We start from the raw sequence: 23221 nt of genomic DNA, 5'->3' as shown, positions 1-23221 counted from the left end.
CTCGACAGTGAGTGTTATCATACCACAAGGTTTCACCAAACAAACAGGACAGAACCGTTTGTCACCAAGAAGCGCGAATCGCGATGGATCAACGCTCCACAAAAGCCAGACCAGCGACACCAGAAAAGACAGAGCACAAGCGCACCGTCCGTCGGGTATGGTGGTGGTTGGCCAGCCGAAAATCTGAAACTGTCGGTCACAACCGATTCGAGGTGCGTCGGTTGCCCCTTACGGACCGCGAGCGAGCCAGTTTTATCTACGTCAAAATCTGCTCCACACAGAGAAATAGACAGACAGACAGAGAGAGAGAGAGAGCAAGCCAGTGGGGCAGAGAGAAGACCATGCGGCCCCTCCTTCGGTTCGGTGTAGGAGAGTGCTGTTGGATACCGGGTGTGTCGGTTTTTTTTGGATAACTAAACCGAGATTCACGGTGGCGGCGGCGGCGACGGCAACCAAGGCAACGGTCCATGTTTGCGCGCGTGATCGGTATGCTTCTCTCTCGCAAAGCGATGGAAGGTAGAGAGAGAGAGAGAGCGAGAGAGGAAGGAGGACTGATGATGATTTAATTAAAAGAAGAAGATCTCCAGTGGCGGCTGGCCGGAAAATTGGGGCAAGAGCATAGGCATCCCACCTTCCCGGTTCAGGCGGGCACCGAAATCGGGATCAATATGGAACGCCGGTTGGCTCATTCGCCTACTATGAGTGTGTGTACTGAGCCGCCATTCGCAATGCGAAATCCATTAGCATCAATGGCACATCAATGTTGCATGGAGTAGTAGTAGGCGCCGGGGGCTAGTGCAAAGCGCTGTTCCCGTTCAATGGCAGCCTAGAGAGAGAGAGAGGGCTAAGGGGAGGAATCATAATGGAGGTACTTTATTGCCCAAATGTTCATTACACGCTTTGATTGCCTGCTTCTATTGGACCGCCTCGACGTATTGTTGTTCCAGTCGTCCAGCTTGCTAAAGCGATCTCTGGACTGGTGATCGCGATCGCGCAAAGATTTTTGCCAAAATGAACGACGCGATGGTTCCAAGGTTAGCCCATAAATCGTCGGCTCTATTTTTGGAACATTAACTACGAGACTTTCCATCATTTACGCACCCCAAAGGCCGTCGGTATCGTCGGTGCGGCGGCGGTAATTGTAAATATTTTCACGCACGCGAACGTAAACAAATGCTAGGCGAGAGGTCCCGAGGTGATGCAATCGGCAGGAAGGAAGATCAGTTTCTTGACTCAGCCGTGTCCTCCCTCCCCCCCCTGGACCGATATTGGCCACAGAGTTTTCCGTCCCTTTTCGATCGCGATCGATACCCGATAATGAAATTAAAAGCAAGGTAATAACAAGGTAAAAATCGAATTTCCTGCGCGCATACTTTACGACGCGACCTCATTCCAACGGATCCACTTTTGATTTTCTCGACGACGACGACGACAACAACGACGGCGGAAAATTGTTTACCTTTCTCCGGGGGTGTATTTCCATTTCAAATGAAAGCCCCACTCGGAAGTCAGCTCGAAACCAGCAGATGAGCTGGGGGCATCATCTTCATTTTCATCGTCATCATCATCATCATCGGCATCCGTGGCGGTGGCCGTGTAATGATCGATTTTTTCGTCTTCGTCTTATCCGTCTGCCACCCCGATCTCCGAGGCTCCGTGTGGACGACGTGGAAAGTCACTTTTCACCGACTAAAGGATGCGGTGTGCGTACGTTACATGCCCATGCACATTGGGGCTTTCGAATCGAGAGTGTTAGAGCGCCAGAAAACGGAAATTGATTCCGAACCGATCGGATCGATGCACATGATGCTGGTGCGGGTGCGGGATGTTGGATTGAAGAGTGAAGATATCTTTCTTATCCCTCCGCGCCCGAGTCTAAGTACTTTCTCTCGAATCCGACAAATAATTCGGTTGCGCGTCGTCGTGCTATCGATCTAATTACCTTACGATTCGATCGACGCGTGGCACCGTTAGTGTGACACTGTGAGACCGTACAACCGATTCCCACGGCCCCAAACGTGGACGTGGACCACGGCACGCGGTGCCAGGAGGACTTTAAACCGTGGTTGGTCAAACTTCAAACGTCTTCTGTGTGTTGTGTGTGACAAATCGGCGCTAATCTAATTTTAACCTTATTCGTCTGTCGCCGAGCCGGCCCGGGGGCAAGCACGCACCGTGTACCACGATGCAGGCGCCTTTTGTTGAGGTCTTCGTTAAGCGGTGGTTTCGGCGGCGGGGTCGCACAATTCGTTACACTCGGCCCCCCTCTTCAAGGGCATCTAAATGTAATCGATTTTTCCGGCACGACACCGACACCGACCCACCGACGAGACGGGACCAACGGGACTACCGTTTTCCTTCTCTTCTTTGCTTGCTATTCTTTGCAGAAAAATGTCACGTTGGTTGGATCGTGTTGGATTTAAATTTAAACAACTCGCACCTAATCCCCCGCATCGCGCTCGCTCGATGCACGCTGATCGACCGTAAATGGCAGTTAATTGAGTGTTTATTGTCATGCTTAGCGTTGCGTTGATGGCCAGTGGAAACCGTGCATTTCAAATGTGGGCTCACTGAACCTTGTACGAAATGTCTTTGATTTGCTAAATCCAATCGTGTTGGTATTGGCCGAACGTAGTGCGTTGCAATTGCTAATGTGGTTAACTGTACAGATTTCTAAGTAGTCGGATTCGCTCACTAACGGATAATTTAAACTTTCCACATTTTGGGCAATAAAAATAAGTTTAAGTGTTAGTAAGCTATGGTACCTACCGTAGTAACCAATAACCTACCGTAGTAACCGCAACACTACCGTAGTAACCAATACGACGTAGTTACCTTTGCGTAAGTTAGTAATGCGATAAATACAAAAGATGATTCTTCTAGTTTCCCTCAACGAGTGTGCATGTGTTTTTCTGGAACTGATAAACCCTTGGTGCTTTTTCGAAAATCAATTTCATTGTCAGTTTTACTTCGATTGATTCAATAATTTCACACAATACTCTTGAAAGGCATTCGTGAAAAAGCGTAAAAAAAACTTGTCCGCACTATCCATTTATTGGGGACATTGGCCAATTATTGCCGTGCCTTTTCAATCTCACCACGAAATTCAACAATCGTGGTGAATGTTGTGGTGAATCGTAGCGAACAGTTGCATACCTGCAGGCGTTTATTCAGCCAGCTGAATACGTGATTAACTTTAAGTGAGGCTTCGCAGTGAGACACTTAAAACGTGCTACGTTTTAGCCCCTGATAAGAAATGATAAGTGTATCTGCATTTATACTCGTATTAAATCTATGCCAAAACTGGTACGACAGGAAGGCAAACCAGGAACTTCAGCAGTCCATTCCTTGTTTGACGTGCTATTTTGGGATTTTACACGCAATTATGGGTCAAAAGGCTTTTGTCGTGACTTGAAGTAGTTAAAAATAAATGTAAAACTCTCCTACATTATCATCCGTCGTTCTGGTGTGCTTCAAACGAAGCTATTTACCCAGCAAACCTTTAACGAGAGTGAGAATCGCGCGTAACATCTTGTGACTCATTTCCCCCGGACCGGTAATTACAACTCAAACAGAATGACTGATGCACGTTTCGCGGAAAGACCAGATTATGCGATGAGTAAAGCCTCATTTTACACCAAAACCAATTGCTTTCTGAAAAGAAATTTCCGGTACAAAAAGACCTTAAGTATTTACCGGGTTAAACTAAGCAAATACCGGATACCGATGGTTAACTCAATCGTTGGGCTTGGTGTATGAAACTAATAAGAACACGATGTCGGTGTTGCGTTTGCAAATAGGATCTTTTCGCCCGGACGCGTTTAAATAGAACATAAGCATCAATCGCCGTCGCTCGGTTTCTCTCATCTTTAATTCTACGCAAACACGACCCTACACCGGCACTGCGCCAATGCAAATGAAGCCCAGTGTTCCACTTCCCGCAGGATTGGGGCGCAGGAACTCCAGCAAGCCTTCTTCGAAACCTTTTCTCGGCCCTCTCCCCTATCCTTCTTCTTTAACTGTCGGCATGATCGTGGCGGCATCTTGACCTAATTGTCCAGCGGCAACCATGGTGCCATGGTACCATGCCAGCCGGTCTGGATGCACACGCCCAGGCGATGATCGAACGATCATCACGCCTGGCGGCCCGGTTTGGTTTTGTTTGGTTTCACATTTTCGCATCCTTTTCGCGGACCTCACGGATCGATCGAGAGTCCTTCATAATTGGGCTGCAAAGCGGATCGTTCGAGAGACTGAAGCTTGGCCAATTTAACCTCCTCTCCACCCTTCCTACTCGATCCGCTAAACATGATCGACAACATCGCGATCAACGCGTCCATCCGTCCATCCATCGGTCGTGGTGCGTACATCGTCACTTCCGTGGGAAACTGTGACGCGGCTACGGTGTCGCGATCGCACATCAGACTCCACGCACGCCACACAGAGCGAAAGTGCGTCTCGAGCACTCTCCGTTTCATTCCCTTCGGGTCGTTGCTTTCCCATTTGCGGCACGGCGGATAACGGCCACGGTGCGATTAATGCGCGCCTCGCGAAAGAAAGCAAAAACAATGGATAGCTGGGGTGTGGTCGCCGGTGGCCAACGGCGGCACAAGACCTTCAACTTTGATCAGCAGCTCACACACACTGCACGATCTCGTAGGGCAGCGCACCGTTACATAAAAGGGCGGCGTTTACCGCCTCAGTCCCTTGTCTCTTGTGCGCGATGAACGAACTGATGGAACTCGGACAGGCCCCCGGCTCCTACAGCAAAAGGGCTCACCATTGCAATGCCAGTCGCGCCGCTGCAATTATGCAACAAACAATGAACTTATTTGTACGACGACGCCCGGGTGCTCAGTCAGGCCGGCGATTCGCGCGGCGGCTCAATGATGCATTCCGGTTGGCCCGAAAACAACGCGTTGCGTGCCGTACGCGCTCGTTAAAGGGGGCGAGGGAGGGGGTTCAGTTCCCTAAGCTGGTGATTCCGTGAGCTGGCTAGCTGGTGATGATGCACCGTGTGCACCGACGCCAAGATGACTGTTCCTGGTTATTCTTTTGCTGAGATTGAGCTGTGAGAAAAAACCAACGGTGGTTAGCGAATGGCTTGCGAATGGCTGGCCACTTATCCGCTGTGAGCGATCTTCGGCTGGCCGTTCGCTGCACTCGGCGCGGCAATCATATGATCAATTATCAGAGAGTGAGCTGCTTACGAGTTAAACGCTTATCATAATCAGCATGTCTTTAGATATTTTTTTCTTTTCTTCTCCTCGCGGAAGTCACTCTCTCGAACGAGCATTTGAACCTTAATGTCAAACTCGTTGGAATCATTTTTAAAAATGGCTTAAAGCTTTAAAACCTTTTCTTGCGAACGAACTCGATGAATATTCGTAATTAATTTATACGAAAGTCAATGGATCGTGCATCAACCTAGTAATTGAAACATTGTTCATTATCACCGGCAGTAGTGGAAAGTTTAAAAAGCGAAGATAGGTCTGACTATTAATTCAGAAATTGATTCATTCACACGAGCTTACGAATAATATGACATTCATTGAAATAAATTAGTCTTGCTTGGTAACAATACTCGCAAAACTTGTTTGTGATTTTTCTGTGAATCAATCTAAATAACTTCTTATTTCATAAAATCAAGCCAGTGGATCATACGGTCGAAAGAGACAGTACACGCGCTGTTCTGATGATCTTCTGTGCTTCTCCTTGCATAAATAATATATTAGGGTTTGAACAGAAGCAGAATTCTTCGAATGATTGCATGGAGATAAGTAGGCTAAACTAGAAATCGCTTAAATCAGTAATCGCGAAATTATAAGAATGTTAACAAATGTTTAACAACTAAACGGTGTCACAAGACTTCATTTAACTTCAAATAATCATAGACATCAGTAATCGTGCCGTAGGGTCTATCATTATAAAATGTGTCTAGAAAATCATATAGAACAATAATTACTCAACCAACCAGAGTCGCCGATCATAAAGGCAGCAAGATATTGAACACGCGAAAGGCTACACAACCACAATCGCCCGCTAGGCATTCGTTCTAGATATCAAAACCACAAACGCGGTCGCCAGAATGCGAGTAAATGATCAGAGACCACCCCCCTCAATGAGGGAGAGGCGATAAATACCGAACGAACGAACTCGTTTCAATCCACACCAACGTGGGGACACCGATGGAATTGAATGTAACCTGAACAACGCGCACAGTAGAACATAAAAACTAGAGCACCACGATGGGAAAAGCCGCACAACACGAACGCTCATCACGCTGTGGAACGCCCCGGGGGTGAGGTTGTGATTAGAACGATAGACGACTGGAACAAGTACAACCATACATACATGCATACATACGCCAACACGCACCGTGGTGATGATGGATTATTGTTTGTGTGAGACGATTCGTGAGTGTGTTTCGCACAGCTATGGAATGAGGTGGAACTTACCTTGGTCGATACGCTGATCGGTAGCAAATTCAGCATCGATTCGGATCGTGATATCACCTTGGATCGTGATGGAGATGCAGATGTGGCAATGCGGGCGAGTGACAACCATGGAAAAAGAATCAAAAACACAGAGAGAGGGGGAGATGAAACATACAGATGAAACATTGAGTGCTCATGCTTTGTTGGAAATGGTGACACTATGGTTCTAAGGGTACACATACAGCGACATTACGTGCGAGGGGTTCAATATGTGTTGACACTTGATGGCGAGCACTCTGGCCGCGAACGATAAAACACGTTCACGCTGGTGCACATTTCGAGAGTGGCAGCGAGCGAACAGGACAAACGAGTAATACTTACCCTACCTACTACCCGCTATGACATTGCGAAAAGGTACAATCAGCGCCATGACCTATACTCCCGTTGCGCAATGATAACGATGCAGTTGGTGGTGCAGGGATTGTGTCATTAAGAGGTACAATGTAGCGAGAGTGACAAGGAAAGTGAACGATCGAAAAGACCGCCTTAGTCATTAGTGAGTTCGATACTTTTGAGTTATGAACGTATTAAGTTAGGCGCATAGATGATAACGAACATGAGGTAACGTGGAATGGTTGATTAGCGATTTTAACAGGAAAATGCAGTTAATCATTAAAGTGCGAGGGAAAATGACTTATAACATGGAGATCATCATGTTTCGAACACATTAGATCACGTACTGTTATCGATTGAACGTTACTTAAAGGTAGTTAATAAACATTTAACCAAAAACTAGTACAAGAAATTATTTTTGAAAATAAAAATAAAAATATGTTATGTATTTAAAAATAAAAAACAAGGTTTTGATACGAAAATATATTCAACTGCTCCAAAAAGAATAGTAATAGAGAGCACGAGGTGCTTCGAAGCTAAACAAGGGACATTTCAATGGAAAAGTGCACTTCTCATGACTTTCCCATGCGCTGAATGGAATTATGTTGAGCTAGTTGGTTTTACTAACACACCAGTACAGTACATTAGAAAGGTCCATTCCGTCCTTTGGGACATCAAAACACATACACGTGAGAGCATTTGATAATACCAAACTGCATACCGCCGAGCGGCGAGTGTACTTTCAACCAAAACACCGGAAGTGGACCGTGCACTGTGGCGTCCCCCCCATGGGGGGCTGGGCAAGGCAATGTTGGGTAATACAATCACGTCCCCTACCACGCCACAGGTGCGGATGCGGATGAATGATTCCGAATTCTATGCCATTTTGTAGCCTTCTCTTCTTCTCTCGGGTTCGCACGATCGTCTGTGTCTTGTGCCGCGTTGAGCAGCTGGCCGGCTTTGTAGGAAATGACCATGGCACATGGCTACCGTATGCACCGCCAGCGCCGAATGTAGCAAAGTGGGCCAAATCGATTTAGGAACGAAACCAAACCGGAGGTCCACCCCGATGGGGACGGGACCGAATGGAGCGATTATCGAAATTATCAATCCACTCCCTCCCCCCTTGGTAGGAAAACGTTTTTTTTCTATATTTTTTTCCCCTAAAACACTTACCACGCGGCGCTCTATGTAAATGTTGGCCGGCCTCTCGGTCGAATTTCGAGGCCAATCGCGGAAAGATGTCAGCAAAAGGCCGACCACAGATGGTGTGCGGCGGAGGCGCGTGCGAACGAAAGAAAGAAAGTTTCCAAATCGAATTCGAACGATCGATCGATGACCGGGGGGAGGCCAGTGAAAGTGTTTCCCGTGGTGCAGTAGGTACTCATCCTCCCACAAAACGGTACTAACGATGGGGCGTTGGGGATGGTGGAAGAGCAGCAATAGACGGGCCGCAGCCAAGCATAACATTGAATTGGATATCATGCGAGAGGCAGCAAGAAACAGAAGTAATTCAATGCATGATCATGCCGGAGATTGACGAGAGAGAGAAGCAACATGTTTATCGCGGTCCAGCAGAGGGTGCTGAGAAGCTGCGAGCTTGGCATAACTCTATCAAACAGCACTGATAACGTGTGCTGCAATGCTGGCATGATATGAAAATGACAATAGAAATTCGGATCGGACATCGCGTATCGCTCAAGCCAAGCATTTCGATCAATCTTTCGATGTTCAATGTAAACCACAGCCACCAGCTAAATGTACTATTCGAAAAGAGTGAGAAATGCTCCAGCAAGAAGTGGAGAAAGCAAAACTCGAAAGACCCACAATTGAAACAGTAACAGCCCCTTTGGTTACGTGTTGTGTTGTGCATACCAAATGCAGAACGCTCTCGCCAGGGGCCGGGAAGCACTCAAACCGTGGTGCAGCGCATTTCGCCGCGCAAAACACAAAACGCACTACTCCTGCCAGGCCGATCCCTATTTCGATAGACCCGGCACGCACGCCGTGATTCACGAGCCGAATCGTGAAGACAATTAATTCATTTGCATATGCCCATCACCTGCGCTGCGTGTGATTGGCATGATCGGCGTGCAGTGGAATTCGTGAGTGTGCTTCAAAAGATGGATTGAGTTTTTCTTCTCCAGCTTTTCCAGCCACAATCCTTTCCTACATTCCTTTCCTTCCGCGGGATCGAACAACCAGTATGCGGATCATTCATGCGCTGGTAACATGGAGGAGCGTAGAAAGATAATGAGATTTTCGATTCACTTGCGGAAGTGAAGCGTGTGTGGAGCCGGGGTTTAGGTAACGTTTGATGGTGTCTAGGGACGTGCTGTTACGATGTCGTAATGGTATCTAGAGTTTAACAATGCAACAGGCAGCTATTTAAGGGACATAAAAAGGAAGAAAACTTATTAACTGCAACACTATCCTAGAACTCCGCCCTTCTGTTCGTTTGTGTGTGAGTCTTTGGAGCCAAGAGCCTCTCGTCGATCATTCTTACGTAGAAGCAACCAGATTACCAGAGGAAGAAAAAACGATTTCGTTGCCAGCAATTCAAAACCATCACTTCTGAACGATTGAAGTCGGAATCGTAGAGTGCCAAGTCTGCAGCAACGTCACTTCCTATGCCTACCTGGATCGTAAACGGCGTGAAGTATGATTCCGGCACGGAAACCCGCCAGCGCAACCCCGAAATAATGTTAATTGATCCACTCCACTCGAAGGTTGTTATCGATCGAGCTGGTTGGCTGGGAACTTGGGAAACTCTCAGCACCGTAACGCTCTGTAGGCGGTACACGGGAAATATGGCTGCCGTCATCATCAGCATTCAACCCCACTGCGCCACGGCGCCGGTTTTTTTTTTCTCGTGAGTCGGAAGTCGTATTTGATGCAGCTTTATTGTTGTAACGAGGTGGCCCCCCCGCTGCAGAGTGAGGGAAACCTGTGGAGGGCACGGTGCTGCTGCAACCGAGCAGCAGCAGCAGCAGCAGCAGCAGCAGCGCAGCATCTAATGATATAATTACTTCGTTGAAACCCAAATGAATGCTCGAAACGAATGCGTGATGCGATAAAGGCAATGGAAGGACCACATTTCTCCGCCCAATCGCTCTTGTGGCTCTCAACAGACCACTAGCCACCGAAAAGGGCCCGTAAGCGGTGGGACAGCCAGTGACCAAGTAAGTAGCTTTCCGAGTTGACCGTCTTGCAATGAGTGCCCTCGGCCTCGGAGTGGGGGTCGACACCACGCAACCACCTCTCGATTGCAGCATTTATAGCTCCATCGCACCCACTTGCAGCTGGGCGGTCTATGGCCGATGGCCGATGGGCTGTAAAGTGAAGTGAAGAGTGAAATTGTTTGTTTATCCGTCACTAGCCAGTGGAGCGCCGCATTAGGCACTAGGGGTCGAATGTTTTTTTTTTTTTGAGGGTTCGTCGCTTCTTTAGTTTGACTCGCGATGGAATCTTTCGAATGAACGAAAGCGAGACCGGCCGCGAGGACGAAGCGGTTCGTACAGTGAGCGAAATATGTTTCTCATTTATGTAACGATGATAATTAGGTTGAAATCATGACGTTCTTTGATCCATGACAGTGATATTTGGCTCGCGTAAGGTTATGTTGCGTCAAATATCCTTTCCGAATTCAATATTCGGCGTGATGCGATGGCATTTGTAGGATGTTTCATCTTTCGCTGCTCACATAGTTTGACTTATATTCATAATAATAAAACAATTATCTTCTTCCTGGATGGTCGTCTTCAGAAAGTGAGCAATGACAGCGCCGTTAACTCCAGATGTTGCAATTTAAGGCACGTACTGGGATTGCATTTCGGGTCGCACAACAGTTACGTACGCCTCGGAGTGCCAAATCGGATGGCAAGCAATTGGGGACATTTGAAATGGATCCATCATACCAAAATGGCTACCGAAGTGGTTCATAAACTGCCACAAAATGAGCTTTATGGCTCCTTCCTCAATCTCCGAGAAGAAATTGAAAGAGAAAGGGGCCATGTAGATGAAGTGTGTAATAGTGCTTCTGCATCATCATCATCATCGCCATCGCCATCATCATCGCGATCGCTATCGTCGTCACCATTATTTGCAAAAGTAAGCGAAACATAGCAGCACACGCTGCACACAGATGAAAGCTGGTAACCGCGACCATCAAAGTAGGGCATCCATATTTAGCGCGCGGCAACCACGACACACCACAACTCTCAAAAATGGCTGAATCGTAATTTATGAAAAATGATCCATCATTCCACCAAGCAGTGACTCGCGGTTTGCTTGGGAAGGAAGCTCACCGCCATCGAATATCATTTGATTTACGATACGGGGCTTCCTTTTCGGCCCGGTGTTGCACACTCGATACAACACTAAACCCCGCCGGTGACCTTCATGTTAAATTCATTAGCCAAATTACTGCCGAAGGCTCGTAACCTCTCTTCGTGGTCGGCTATCGTCTACTACTAGAGCTCTAGACGCTCTAGGGCGCTCGACAAACCCACAACCCACACAAGGTGCGCGTGGTCAGGCGAAGCATGTTTATTGCCAACCTACGATACGCCACCTGACCCGCGGCTTGTATTGTAGCAATCGCAACGGCACTAGCAATGGTCGATGCTATTGTTTACGCGCGAGTGCTGTATAGAATGATTACCGGCAACGAGCTGAACCCAGTGCAGAGCCAGGCAATAGCACAAACTCGAGTTGAGGGCCATACGTTTTGAAAGTGTCCTCCAGAGGCGTTTGCACTGCACCAAAAACCCCCAAATAACTCAAAGTGGGGGTGTTCGCCTTTACGTAAGAGTGCATGACGCTTCTTGAGGTGTTGAAAAGTGTCTTTTCTATGTCGGGCTCGATCTCTCGCTGTAAATCGCTCAGTGGAACAATCATTACTAATCAGTCACTTTGCGTGACTCACCGTCTTCTGCAGCTGCAATACAATCTTTATCTTTCCACCTCCGTGGCGCGTGCTGATTGATGCTCTCCTTTCCCGTCAAGTCAATTTTTTAATTTCCCTTTCTCGATTGCTTATCGCTCTCACATTATGATCAATAGCCTGCCGTGCTGTCTTCGTGGTTCACTCATCGTGCCCGATAACTATCTGTCGCCTTTTTCCCCTCTCCCCAATTTCTTCTTCTCACCACTTGGCCCCCTTTTTTTGCCGCGCCTAAATGCGTTCTCACGTGTTGGGCCACTTTCTTTAGCCCCAAAAAAAAAACTAAACCCACAGATGTAGAAGCAATAAAGCGCCCCGAGATAGCATCGGTGCGTGCAGTCAATCTTGCGTTGTTTTTGGGGGGATTTTTTAATATTTTCCGTTCCGTTTTTTTGGTTTTGCTCGCTGCTGGAAACTGGAACTCCAACTGCACGCAGCTGAAGCGGTTGCTGCGGCGGTGGCGACCACTGATGGCACTTTCTAAAACACTCCAACCCGATAGATAACTCGCTCCAGCACCACTGGCAGGGAAGGGAGGGATCGTCACCTAATGTGTTGCAGAGAATGCGTGCGTCGATAGCGAGTCGAACGCGTGGAGTCGTTGTAGCATAAAGTGGCCAAAGCGTTTCTCCTACCAGACCGGCCATTATCGCTACTACGAGGCATGGATGGCCACACCGTGATAAGCGCATTCATCCATCATACGCAGCATAGATAACCTTTTGTGGCAACCGCACCTCGGGAGGCATTCCAAGGGTTCCAAGCCACCGGAAAACAATGACTGCCGTTGCGTCTGTATGCAGGCTGCGTTTGATGGTACGTAGCACGTACTACCGGTCTTTTGTGTCCGAAGGAAGGAGGAACCTCCCCCCTGGCCATGCATAATGCCATAATGTTGCTTTTCATCCCCCCCCCCCCCCCCCCCTGCGCCCCTTTCATTGTCGACAACAACAAAACGTCGACGTGACCAAACGGCGACAAATCACGTTTCATGCAGACGCACACAGCAAGCTGTGCTGTTGCATATTCCGTTTTCCGTCCCTCTATAGCTGCGGTTGGCTTATGCTGCGAAATTCACGCACTTGACGAGCCGTTTCGGCCTTTCCTTCCGGTGCAACACTCTGTACCACGCTGGATGCTGCTGGCGTACTGCGGGCAGGCATTGCGGTTAGCCGATGTACGGACGGACGACAATTCCATTAACTAATGGCACTACACCGGTGTCGGTGTCGACTGAAAGCGTAGTTCCATCTTCATCTTCGTTCGTCGTGCAGGTCTTAAGGAAATGTCAACTGGCAGAAACCGGCTAAGCAGGGAAGGAAGGAGGCTTCGATGGAGTGACTCTACGCTTCGTCACAGCACGCATCCGTTTGCCGGAAAAACGTAGCGAGGGAGGCCACCGGAGATGTACGCACATTACTCTTTGCTACATCCTGTGCGTTTTGTATGTTTTTTTTTAACAATAAATCACACGTTCACACCGTTGCGTGTTGCGCAACACACAATGTAGCTTTTAATTTTCGGTTTTTACATCCTCTAAGTGTCAGCGTTTTTTTTTTCTTTTTAGATTTCTTTGACACCTCTCCTTCACGAAAACTGAAAACAGCGCGCGCAGCATAAGTGAAACGCGACGCATGATCGATTCGATTCGAGGAACCCTTCGGACAGTTCAACTGCTCGCAGGTTCCTCTACCTATCCAGTAACATGTTCCGTACGATCATTTTCCATGCACAAAACGGGCCTAGGCGACCACCGGATAGGGGTGGAAAATGTGTGCTGGAAAAACCTTCATTCCACGGGATGAAAGTGGACCCTGGAACCGGATCGCGAAATGGTCAATCCGGTTCGTTTCGCTCGATCGCAAACGCCGATGAACTGGAGATGCACTGGCGCGGCAACGATCGTTTGTAGAAGCTGGCCCACTTTCCGTCTCCGTTGTGTGTGTGTGTGAATATCCGCTAACTGGCTACGATAGACGAGCACATCAATCAACCTGATCCTGCAGACGACCTCTACTGCAGACAACCTGTTCTATATGCAGCAACCCGTTGAGGGTCCGTCTGTCGATCGCTACTGGCAGGCATGGCAGGTGGTCGTGTGAAGGAGGGGACGTTGGTGCTTCCGTTTCGACGAGCGGTGTCCATCAGCTGCCCCATCCCAGAGCCGGACGAATGACCGTGTTTGGCTCATTAAGTTCAACCGCAGTGCAAAGCGTTTGCGGCCGCAGAGGCGTGATCGAGAGCGGAGCGACACGAAATTTGACCCATCAAGCCGTACAACCGCTCTACATTGGACAGAGACGAGGTTGGTAATCTAATGCTTAGTCAGCTGAGAGAAAAATGAAGCTCTAACCCACTCGCTTTGCCAGCGACTATGCTGTTGGATCAGCACTGACAGATGATCTTGGTTGCAGACTTGCCGAGCAATTGACCTTCGAAAACGTTGGATCCAATGAGGAATTCGAAACATCAAACCCACGATACTGGACGCAAATAGATGTTCTTCATCAAAGAAATAATAAATCCAAGCTACGAGAACGGGAAATAAAACTGAAACGCCACCAATGAGTCGTAAACCATTTAAACAGGCAAGAACAATTGCCCCGTCGCAATAAAGGAACTGATTGTGCGTCTGTCAATTACATTGCTAACAAACAAGCACGCCAACCAATGCTCTTGAGAAGCGACTATTCGAGATTCCACCTGGGTTTATCTTCGAACCATGCAACCATTTATCAATGGCCGATGGCTCACCGGTTGCACCGGTGGCCGACAAGTGTCTGGTCAAGCTGCCCAGACGGTACTTGAAGCGTACCCAGGGTCTAGCAGCGAACGATAAATCATACCAGGTCGCATAACGCCGTTCTCATTCGAATCGAACGGAAATGCGAGCAGCAGTAGCAGCAGCACCACCGCGGCTACCACCACACTACAAACCACCATGTCATGTCATGAAGGTCAGCCAGTGGGTCCGGTGGGCGACAAACCGGCTTTCCCGCCCGGTAGCCGCAGTACTAAACCGCGACCGACGCACAGCGCACTGTCACTTGCGGCTATTTATTTGTCTTCGCATTACCCTCATGCTCGAATGTTGTTTGTTTGTTAAACAAAAAAAAGAAGAAAAACCACCATCATTGTGCCCACTCCCGCCGGTCTCAATTCGCGACTCGCTCGTTTGACGTAACGCCATCATTTTTCCACCTCACCAAACACCAACACACAGAGCTGCTGACAAGTACGAGTGCTTTGGCTGTAGCGCGCAGCTAATGCACCTAATGCAAGTGAGATGATTAGTAGGCTCGAGTGAACCGGGCGATGACGTTTGACGCTCACCGCACACTCCCGCAAAATGGTGTCAAAACGCGCGCGGTGCGCAGTAGCCGTATGAGCTGTCTGGGTGAATGGAAAGTGAGGTTATGGACAGCCGAAAGTAATCGCGGGCGAAGCGTTGTTGATCCTCACCTCAATGAGTGGAGTCTGTTGAGTATATGCGTTAAGTGAAACTGCTGCTTAGGTGCTGAGGGCCATCTTTAGCAAATATAATCCCCTTCCTTTGTCTTGTCTGCGGGTTGCGCGTGCCATAAAAGAACAAGTTCAGGTGGAATCCAAAATTCGCAAACATAAACCCCCCCGCCTTTGTCTGCTACCTTCCATCATAGTCGCGATGTGCGGCTGAATGTCAAGTAGCTGATGGTGTTGGAAAGTTTTGGGGATCCACTTGTGGCCCTAATTATGCGAGGACAGGTTTCTGGCTGCCGCCATTTAGCCGTTTTGTCCCAAAAGCAAAAGCATCATCATCTGCATAGCCCGTCCATGGGGTCCACAAAAAAACACCCAAAACCCCAAAAGAGAGCAGCGGTTCCTCCCGCCCCGCTGCGTCTTCATCTATTTTGAACGTTTAAAAGTTAATGTTAAAAAAGAAAAAAACAAAGGTGATGGCATAAATCGAGCCGAAAGTGAAACCAACCATCATTATGGACGCTCTCCCAGGGGGGGGGGGGGGGGCATGCGGCGAGGTGGACCTCCCGGGAGATAATTTCGGGGTTCGGCACTCCCGGCCAGCAAAACAGAAAAGGAAATTAGCACACGCACCAACAGTGAACAGTGCGCAGCACAACACAACACCCCAATTGGTCGCGGTTCCCCACCACCGGCCTTGTGGGGTATCAGGGCACCGGGGACGGTGCACGATTTTCCTTATGCAATTTCTCGGGCGCAAGTATTCAGCGATGGATTATGTAGCGATCACCCAAAAAGATGCTGGTTGATTGCGCGGCGTTCCATGTCGTGCCGTGGCTTGTGGCGCAGGCTGTTTGGCATTTTTGCTGCTGACCAATATGCCAACCGTAACGCATCGAGCGCTGCGTTGCGTCGCTAAATGCGTGTCGTTCGATCGTATAGCGTTCAAAATGGTGGCCATTACCCCGCGATCGCGATCGTGATCCCACAGCAGCAGCAGCACAGGATGATTGGCTAAGATCGAGAACGTCACCACGCGGGTTTCGTTTTAGTTCGATGGCCTTAAGAAGTTGACGATTATCGGTCGTCTTTCGCTATCCCGCTTTCCGTGTATGTTTGTGGTCCGGGACCAATCCCAAAATAAAAAGACAATCTGGAGAGCAAACCCAAGGGAACCACACACACGGGCACACGAGCAAGCCTCGCGCGCCCCAAGGAAACCTGTTCGCCGGCCATATCAGCGACCACTTCACGTTCAAGGTTATGTCGTGTAGAAGGTGCGCTCCCGTCGCTGCTCACGCTCACCAGAAGTGAAGGTTGAACGTTGGTTCGAAGCAGCGGAGAAAAAGGTCATCCACTACTTCTCTTCCACCGGCGACGACGACCACGACGACGACGACGACGACAAGCAGTGCCAACAGAGCCTATGTGAAGTGGTCCGGTAAGGCGGATTAGATAGTGATCGGTTTCGATCGGTGTACAAGGAGGCAGCGCTGGAAGCTCTCGCTCATACAGACATGTTAGGAGTCGTTCGATCCTCCCTCCCTACCCCCTGAGGCATCGAACTACTTCCCACACTTTCTTTCAAACCGCGCAGCAAAGCTCCATCGCTACCATCTTTAGGGAAGCGACTTCTCGGCCATGATGGTCCCCAGAGGTAGAAGCGCTAGATTTAATGATTTTCCACCCTCGCCATCCACCCGCACATTGGCATGGCCTGGTCTGCGGATGGGGATGAGTGAAAATGTGGTTGTTCAATTAGCGTTCCGCTGCCACGGTTTCCATCTCGCTGCTGTTCACGGTGCGATGGTTTCGATGGTCTCCTGCTGACACCATTTGCATCTCAATAACTGCCGCACCCCAGGCACCAACACAACGGCAACGGCAACGGCAACGGCAGCATCATCATCATCGCCACATCATTCTGTCAATTCTATTCCTGTGTCATCGGGGATGGATTTTCAACATTTTCATTCTGGCCCATCGGTCGGTTTCTGTGTGTTATGTGGTTCACTACCACAACAGCAGCAGTAGGCTGCAGTAGCTAGCAACGGATTTGAATCAAAAACCCAACCTCCAACCGCATCACAAATGACAGAGAACGTGTGGTCGACGTTTTCATTCGAGGCGCGCTATTCTAGGCACAAAGCAGGCTCTGTCGATTATTGTGAGAGTTTTTATGGGGCACCGAGCAGCGAGATCCGATGTTAATGCTGATCGTTTGTATCCGGGAAATTCTTCGCCCCGTAAATAGCGTCCGCCTCCCCATCAGCAGCCCAGCATTCCTGTGCTGTAACCTCTCCCCGGAAGCCGCCTACGATCGCATCGATCACCGGAGTAATGTACCGAGCGCGTTTAGCGAGAAGTTTAATGATGGAACCAGCAGCAGCTGTTGCTGATGCGTACTGCTTTGCAGCAATTCGATCGCAACAACGAGGAAATGATATTGCGTCTCGCACGTTCTCATCGCCTTTATCTCGATGCACTCGACGTACGGTAAGCCAATCGGAGCGATAATCACTCCAACACTGTTGCATAAGATGCTCATCTCCAAGTGCAATAACAACGCGAATCGCGCATCGCATTACCGACGGGCAGTAGTTACCGATCTTCACTTCCGATATTGCCCGAGGGCGGGGTTCAAAATTGGAGAGAATCAGATACGAGGAGATTATCTATTCTTCCTGCAACATGATCTACGCTGGGCGGCGAGTGAATAATGACGACAGTAGATTATTATCATTAGTCGAACTGCGTACAACACGGCGGCCAAGGTGACAAACGGGGGAAAAAGTCGCTCAAGGCTAAGATAAGACAACAAACCGGGGACCTCTCACCGCGATACCTTTCGATCGAACCACCGACAGACAACATGGACGAGTTGCGATCAAAAACAAAACAAGAAAACGCTTGAGACACAAAACAACAACTCCGACGCGCCTCCGCGGGATCAGTGAAAGTTCTGTCGAGCTGTCGAGTGGCGTCGATTTTCTCTTTCGATCTCGACTACACGCTTCGTAATCAACCAGTAAACAAAACTGGAGGGAACAGAGAAAGAAAAGCGGGAGAATCGAGGTTCCAGACTCCCAGGAGAAGGGTCGCCGGCCGCTCAAGGCTAAATCTCAAGTTCAACCGGGCCCCGCGCCCGCGGCGATAATCCGGCGATCCGCGGCGATGGTTTGAAATGATCAATGGGTGTCGGCAGCCCGTGATATCCCGCGGCTTTGCCCGTGACGTGGTTCGCTGACAGGGAAGACAAGTCGCCGCCGCCGCCGCCGTCGACGGAGTTGAACTTGGACGCAATGATTGCCGGGAGAGATGGATGGATTTTTAATCACCATCACCACCAGATAGCAACACTTTCTATTATCGCGCTTAGTGGGTCAGTCCCGGAATGCGCAGAAGTCCTCGTATCTTCGCTTCACAGTCGAGCCTCAGACGACGCATCTTATCTCTCCGGGGAGTGTCTATATAGTCAACTGATGCCGATTGACTGACGTTCGCGATACGATTCCTACTTTTTGGATTGACTTTGGCTGACATTTCGGAACGCGCCAACGGAGACCAACGCGACAGTGCCACGGTTCTTGAGGTCACGGTTGAATTCACTCTCGCTGGCTGGCTGGCTGACTGGCACCACAATTACGCATCGTTGCATCCACAGTAAGATCCACGCTTTCGAGTGATGCTCATTGGGTTTTTTGTTGTGTTTTCGTTCCCGTCGAACGTAAGTCCGTCTCTCGTCGAGTGCGCTAAATGGGTTAATCGATTTAAGCTGCAGCGAAGACCCAACCACTGCAAGCTCACGTAGAGGGAAAGGAAAAGACAGCTGTATGCACTGTCGATGCCGATGCCGGCGCCTCAGGCGCATGACATTTTCTCGCCTCTTTTATCTGACCTTTCATTTATCACACCACCACCACCACCACCACCACCACCAGGAGGGACTGAGTCTCGATCGATGACTATGACACCGGCAGCAGCAGCAGCAGCAGCAGAAGCACCTTCGAGACGTTTTTAATTAATTTATCCAGTCACCGATGGTGGAGGCTTCTTCGCGGCCAAACGAGGCCAGCTTTTGGTGGCCAACTTCACCAACTGCCACTTAAAACAAAAGGCCACTTCTCGACCGAAAATCACACAACCTCTGGTTGGCCGGACTGGTCGCGATCGCGTGAAATAACAGTCCCCCCCCCCCCACCCCCCCCAGCGAGCGGTAACGCTTGGCTTACGCGCCCAGTAGTTTCTTCCAAAAAGGCGAGGGTCCGGATCCGGATGGGCTTGCCGGTTCGTACGGTTCCTCGGTCACGGTTCTACGGATGCGAAGGAGGATACACTCGGAACGGTGAAGTAACTGGAACTTGTGGCTTCGGCTTCGGCCCCCCACGAGACCATCATTTCAATTTTCCAGTTAAGATCGACCCCGCCCTCGACCGCGTCGAACCCATCTTCGCGCTTCTTCGGTACGGTGGTTTCTGGCTTAAGAAGGAGTGCTGGATTTTTTGGGAGGGTAGATTTTGGGTCCCGGACACGCTCCACATGACGGTGAGTGCGGTATGGTTTGTGCATGCATGCATACGATTTAATGCTATGATATGCAAGTGAGATCACATTTTAAAGAAGGGAGCAGTAATTGCGACAAAATGGGTTGAATGTTACTGGATGGGTCAATGATTTTTACTCGATTTTTGAGTATTTTATGTTATTTTTTCGCATTTACTTTTTATATTTTTTTATGAACGTTTATGCTTTCAAGAGTATTTTGTGAAAATTTGGGATGAATCGAAGCAAAACTGATAAAGATATTGATTTTTGAAAATCCACCTTCCATACAAGGCTCAAAGCATCTCGCGACTTTGAATCGCGATTCCCAAAACCTGCGTTTTCAAAGTCGGTGCCCATCGTAGCATTAAAACTACTGGACCGATCAATTTGAAATTTTGAACACATAATCTGTACACTATTTACCAGGTAGCCCCGTCAAGTTTTTATTAAAATTATTGATACTTTTTTTAAATATTTTTTTTTAATTTTGTAAAGCTTGTTGTTTGAGAAAACATCGAAAAAAGAATCACTTTTTCAACTTCATAAATCTCCCAAAAATCGAAAAATGGGAAATTTGACAAAAACTCGACGGAGCTACCTGGATAAACTTATCTAACAAAAGAATATTGATTTGTATATTTCTGATGATCCAGCACCTGGCTACGATGAGCACCGCAAAAAGTAGATTTATGCAAACTTGACTTTTTAAATTGGATGCCATGAACGTAGTTTTGAACAAATCTTCCCCAAAATGGAACCAAACATTCTTGAAAAGTTGTTGTTTAATATGAGATTATTTTGAAAAAATTAAGTTGGATGGTTTCTTCACTAAAAATCGTCAAAAATATGCCTTGTTTTGGCCCGAAATAACCAAAGCTCCCCCTTAATGCATTGTCCATCGATAACCATTACTTTCGGTCTTCGGTCAGACAAACAAGGGTTCTAGAACAAGGCACTAGAAAAAAATCTTCTGCTATTGATAACAATTCTTTCGGATTCTTGCTGGTTGAATACCTTTTCAATTTTTGTTGGTTGAATTGATCACCGTCGTTTCTCGTTTCGTTTCCAAACATTTCAAACTTATTATAGACAGTTTTAGCGACACGTAATCAAACGTTACTGTAAATTATGGGTTTCCCTTCTCTTCATACCTTCCACCAATTTTTCTCGCCTTCATCTCGATTCCCGCTCGAGCATTGCTTCGTCATTGGTTTTTTTTTTGGGACCTAACACATTAAAACAAATTATTACGCGAAAGAATCTCGAAAGCCTTTCGTACCAAATTCCACCATCTGCCGTCTGCAGCAACGAAAACACTCAGCTAAAAGGTGCATATCGGAGATCCGCCGCGCGGCGCATAAATTTTCCCCCAAAAAAGGGGTGCCCAAATGTTGATCACCATACAGTGTTGGCTGCTTTTACTCGCGCCGATCGTGTGCAAATCGCGGTTCAATTACGGTGCTCACGGTGCTTTATGCACCGCCTTGGCTCCTTTCCTTTCTCCTCTTCCTCATCACGCATCAGCCTTTGATGTCCCGGTGAGGGAGAAAGGAGGTGTTTTTTTTTTCGTGGGGGAGGATGTTTTTTGCTTGCTACGACCGCATACAATCTGCAACCTGGTGTGGCGCTGCACACGAAAGGAGGCCAATCAATTTCGAATCCAAATCCATTTCCACCAACCGGTGGTACTGAGCCAGTCGCTCGGTATACAAATCACTTCAAATCGATATCGGTACTCGAAAGGCGCCCGCCACCTAAAACACATGCCGAGGCCACATCGAGGTCCCGCTCTCCCTAACTTATTCACACACACGCGCGCACGCTGATGTACATCAAATGAAAGTGAAGAAAAGGAAAAGTTTGATGCGATCTGAGTGCGAGATGCGATTGTTACTTCCTGTGCCCCGAAAACCGGGCGGCGATGGTCGATCAACCGGCAAGTCTTAAGTGAACTAGGACCGGAGTACCTACTCGACCCTGCCGTGAAGTGAAGTGAAGTGAAAACAACCGCAAAGAGATCGCAAGCAGATCTAGCCTCGCAATAGAACCTCTCGTGGCACGCGGACACAATTGGGGCTAATTACACGAAAACTTCCATCTCCGTCCGTACTCTGTGCGATAAAACATCGAGGCACCCAGAAGAAGGGCCACCACAATAGTGAGGAGAAAAATACGAAATAGGAAGCGATAATTAGCTGCCAGGGTTCCACCAGACTAAGCGCGATATTCGGACGACGGAAGAGACAAACGAGTCGTCGACATCAAACGGCCCCTTCCCGACAAAAACACACACACGGACCATCACCATGATCATGAATCAGATCACGATCAGCAGCAGCACCAGCAGTGGAGTGTCCATTTGTCTCGAACTTGATGAATGGATTGACCGAAGGCGGATTTTGATAAACCATTTCGGTCCCACGTCGGAGGCGAGGCGATGAGATTGAGCGCGAGACGTCGGGCGATCGTATCGGCGCCGAGGGGAAAGCTTTCCACCATGGTCGGGCTCACTACTGCTCCAGCAGCAAAAGGAGTGGGCCTCGTGGGCCGTACGCCATTGCACGCAGAAACGCAAACAAACTGGAACGGAATAGACAACAAGCAACAGAAACAAAACAGAAATGGAAACCACCAGAATGGATGAAACTGATTTCTAACTGTCTCTCGTGGACTCTCTCGTGTCTGGTGTGTGGTTCCAACATTTCCACCGACCTCACCGTGTTACACGCCATTAACGAGCGCTCCCGGAAGAGTGCCCCCGGGTCGTCGTGCCCGGGATGATCACTTGAAGTAGGCCGGCGGCCGGAAGGGTGGTATAAGCCATCATTCCCTCTTCTGTTAATCCGGGAACGCCACGGAAATTGCTTGCGGAGTTGAGGAGTCAGCGATCTGCCACGCTAAAGCCGTTAATCTTCGCAACGATTCCAATCCCATCCAGCCACTATCCAGCAGGTTGCAAATGAATGGCCACAATATGGTCCAAAAAGATCGGTTCCGTATGCGAAAGCAACCAGCCAGAAACCACGTAACCTCTGAGGGGTTTTCCACGCCAGTTTTCCCTGCGATTAGCCGCCTCCGTCGTGGCCGCTGCCGATCAATCGAAACGGATTGATTAGCTACCTCGAAGCGCCATGCTATAGCCTCTCCATCTCCAAATCGGCTCGTTAAATGCTCGTGGCAATCGAACCGTATTTGCGGGCGATTTTGTGAACCTCTCTGATTAGCACCTCCTCCTCCTCCTGCTCTTGCAACAACCGATCCGTATTCGATCCCGCTTCCGAATTGTTTGCTTTGTGTGCCAGCCAGCCAGCCCGCGGGCGCACTTGTGTTCGATCGTTCGATCGCTCGAAGGTGAACGAATCCATCGGTGGCTTTGCGTAACACCCGATGCCGACGACTGGTGGTGGCGTTTGTGTGTGGCCGCCGATGCTTTTCGGTGGCC

The 23221-nt window shown here is 48.8% G+C and overlaps 1 protein-coding gene across 7 annotated transcripts in view; it reads right to left on the bottom strand.

Moving 5' to 3' along the window:
- Positions 1–23221, bottom strand: part of LOC125956955 (nostrin) — a 47302-nt gene that overhangs the window by 21103 nt on the left and 2978 nt on the right. For 2 of the 7 annotated variants that reach the window (XM_049689268.1, XM_049689269.1), the window contains exon 2: positions 6459–6515. The exons of 2 other annotated variants lie outside the window; for them this stretch is intronic. In XM_049689268.1, the coding sequence (XP_049545225.1) occupies positions 6459–6515 (57 nt within the window). Of the gene's footprint in view, positions 1–23; positions 1220–6458; positions 7032–23221 lie in introns of those variants that run through there. 3 more of the 7 variants (XM_049689265.1, XM_049689267.1, XM_049689261.1) reach the window with 2 other exon arrangements.

The sequence above is a fragment of the Anopheles darlingi genome, chromosome 3 (assembly GCF_943734745.1).
Source record: "Anopheles darlingi chromosome 3, idAnoDarlMG_H_01, whole genome shotgun sequence".
Taxonomy (NCBI): Eukaryota; Metazoa; Arthropoda; class Insecta; order Diptera; family Culicidae; genus Anopheles; species Anopheles darlingi.
Note: the sequence above shows the minus strand (reverse complement) of the source record. Positions and strands in the feature narration are given on the sequence as shown.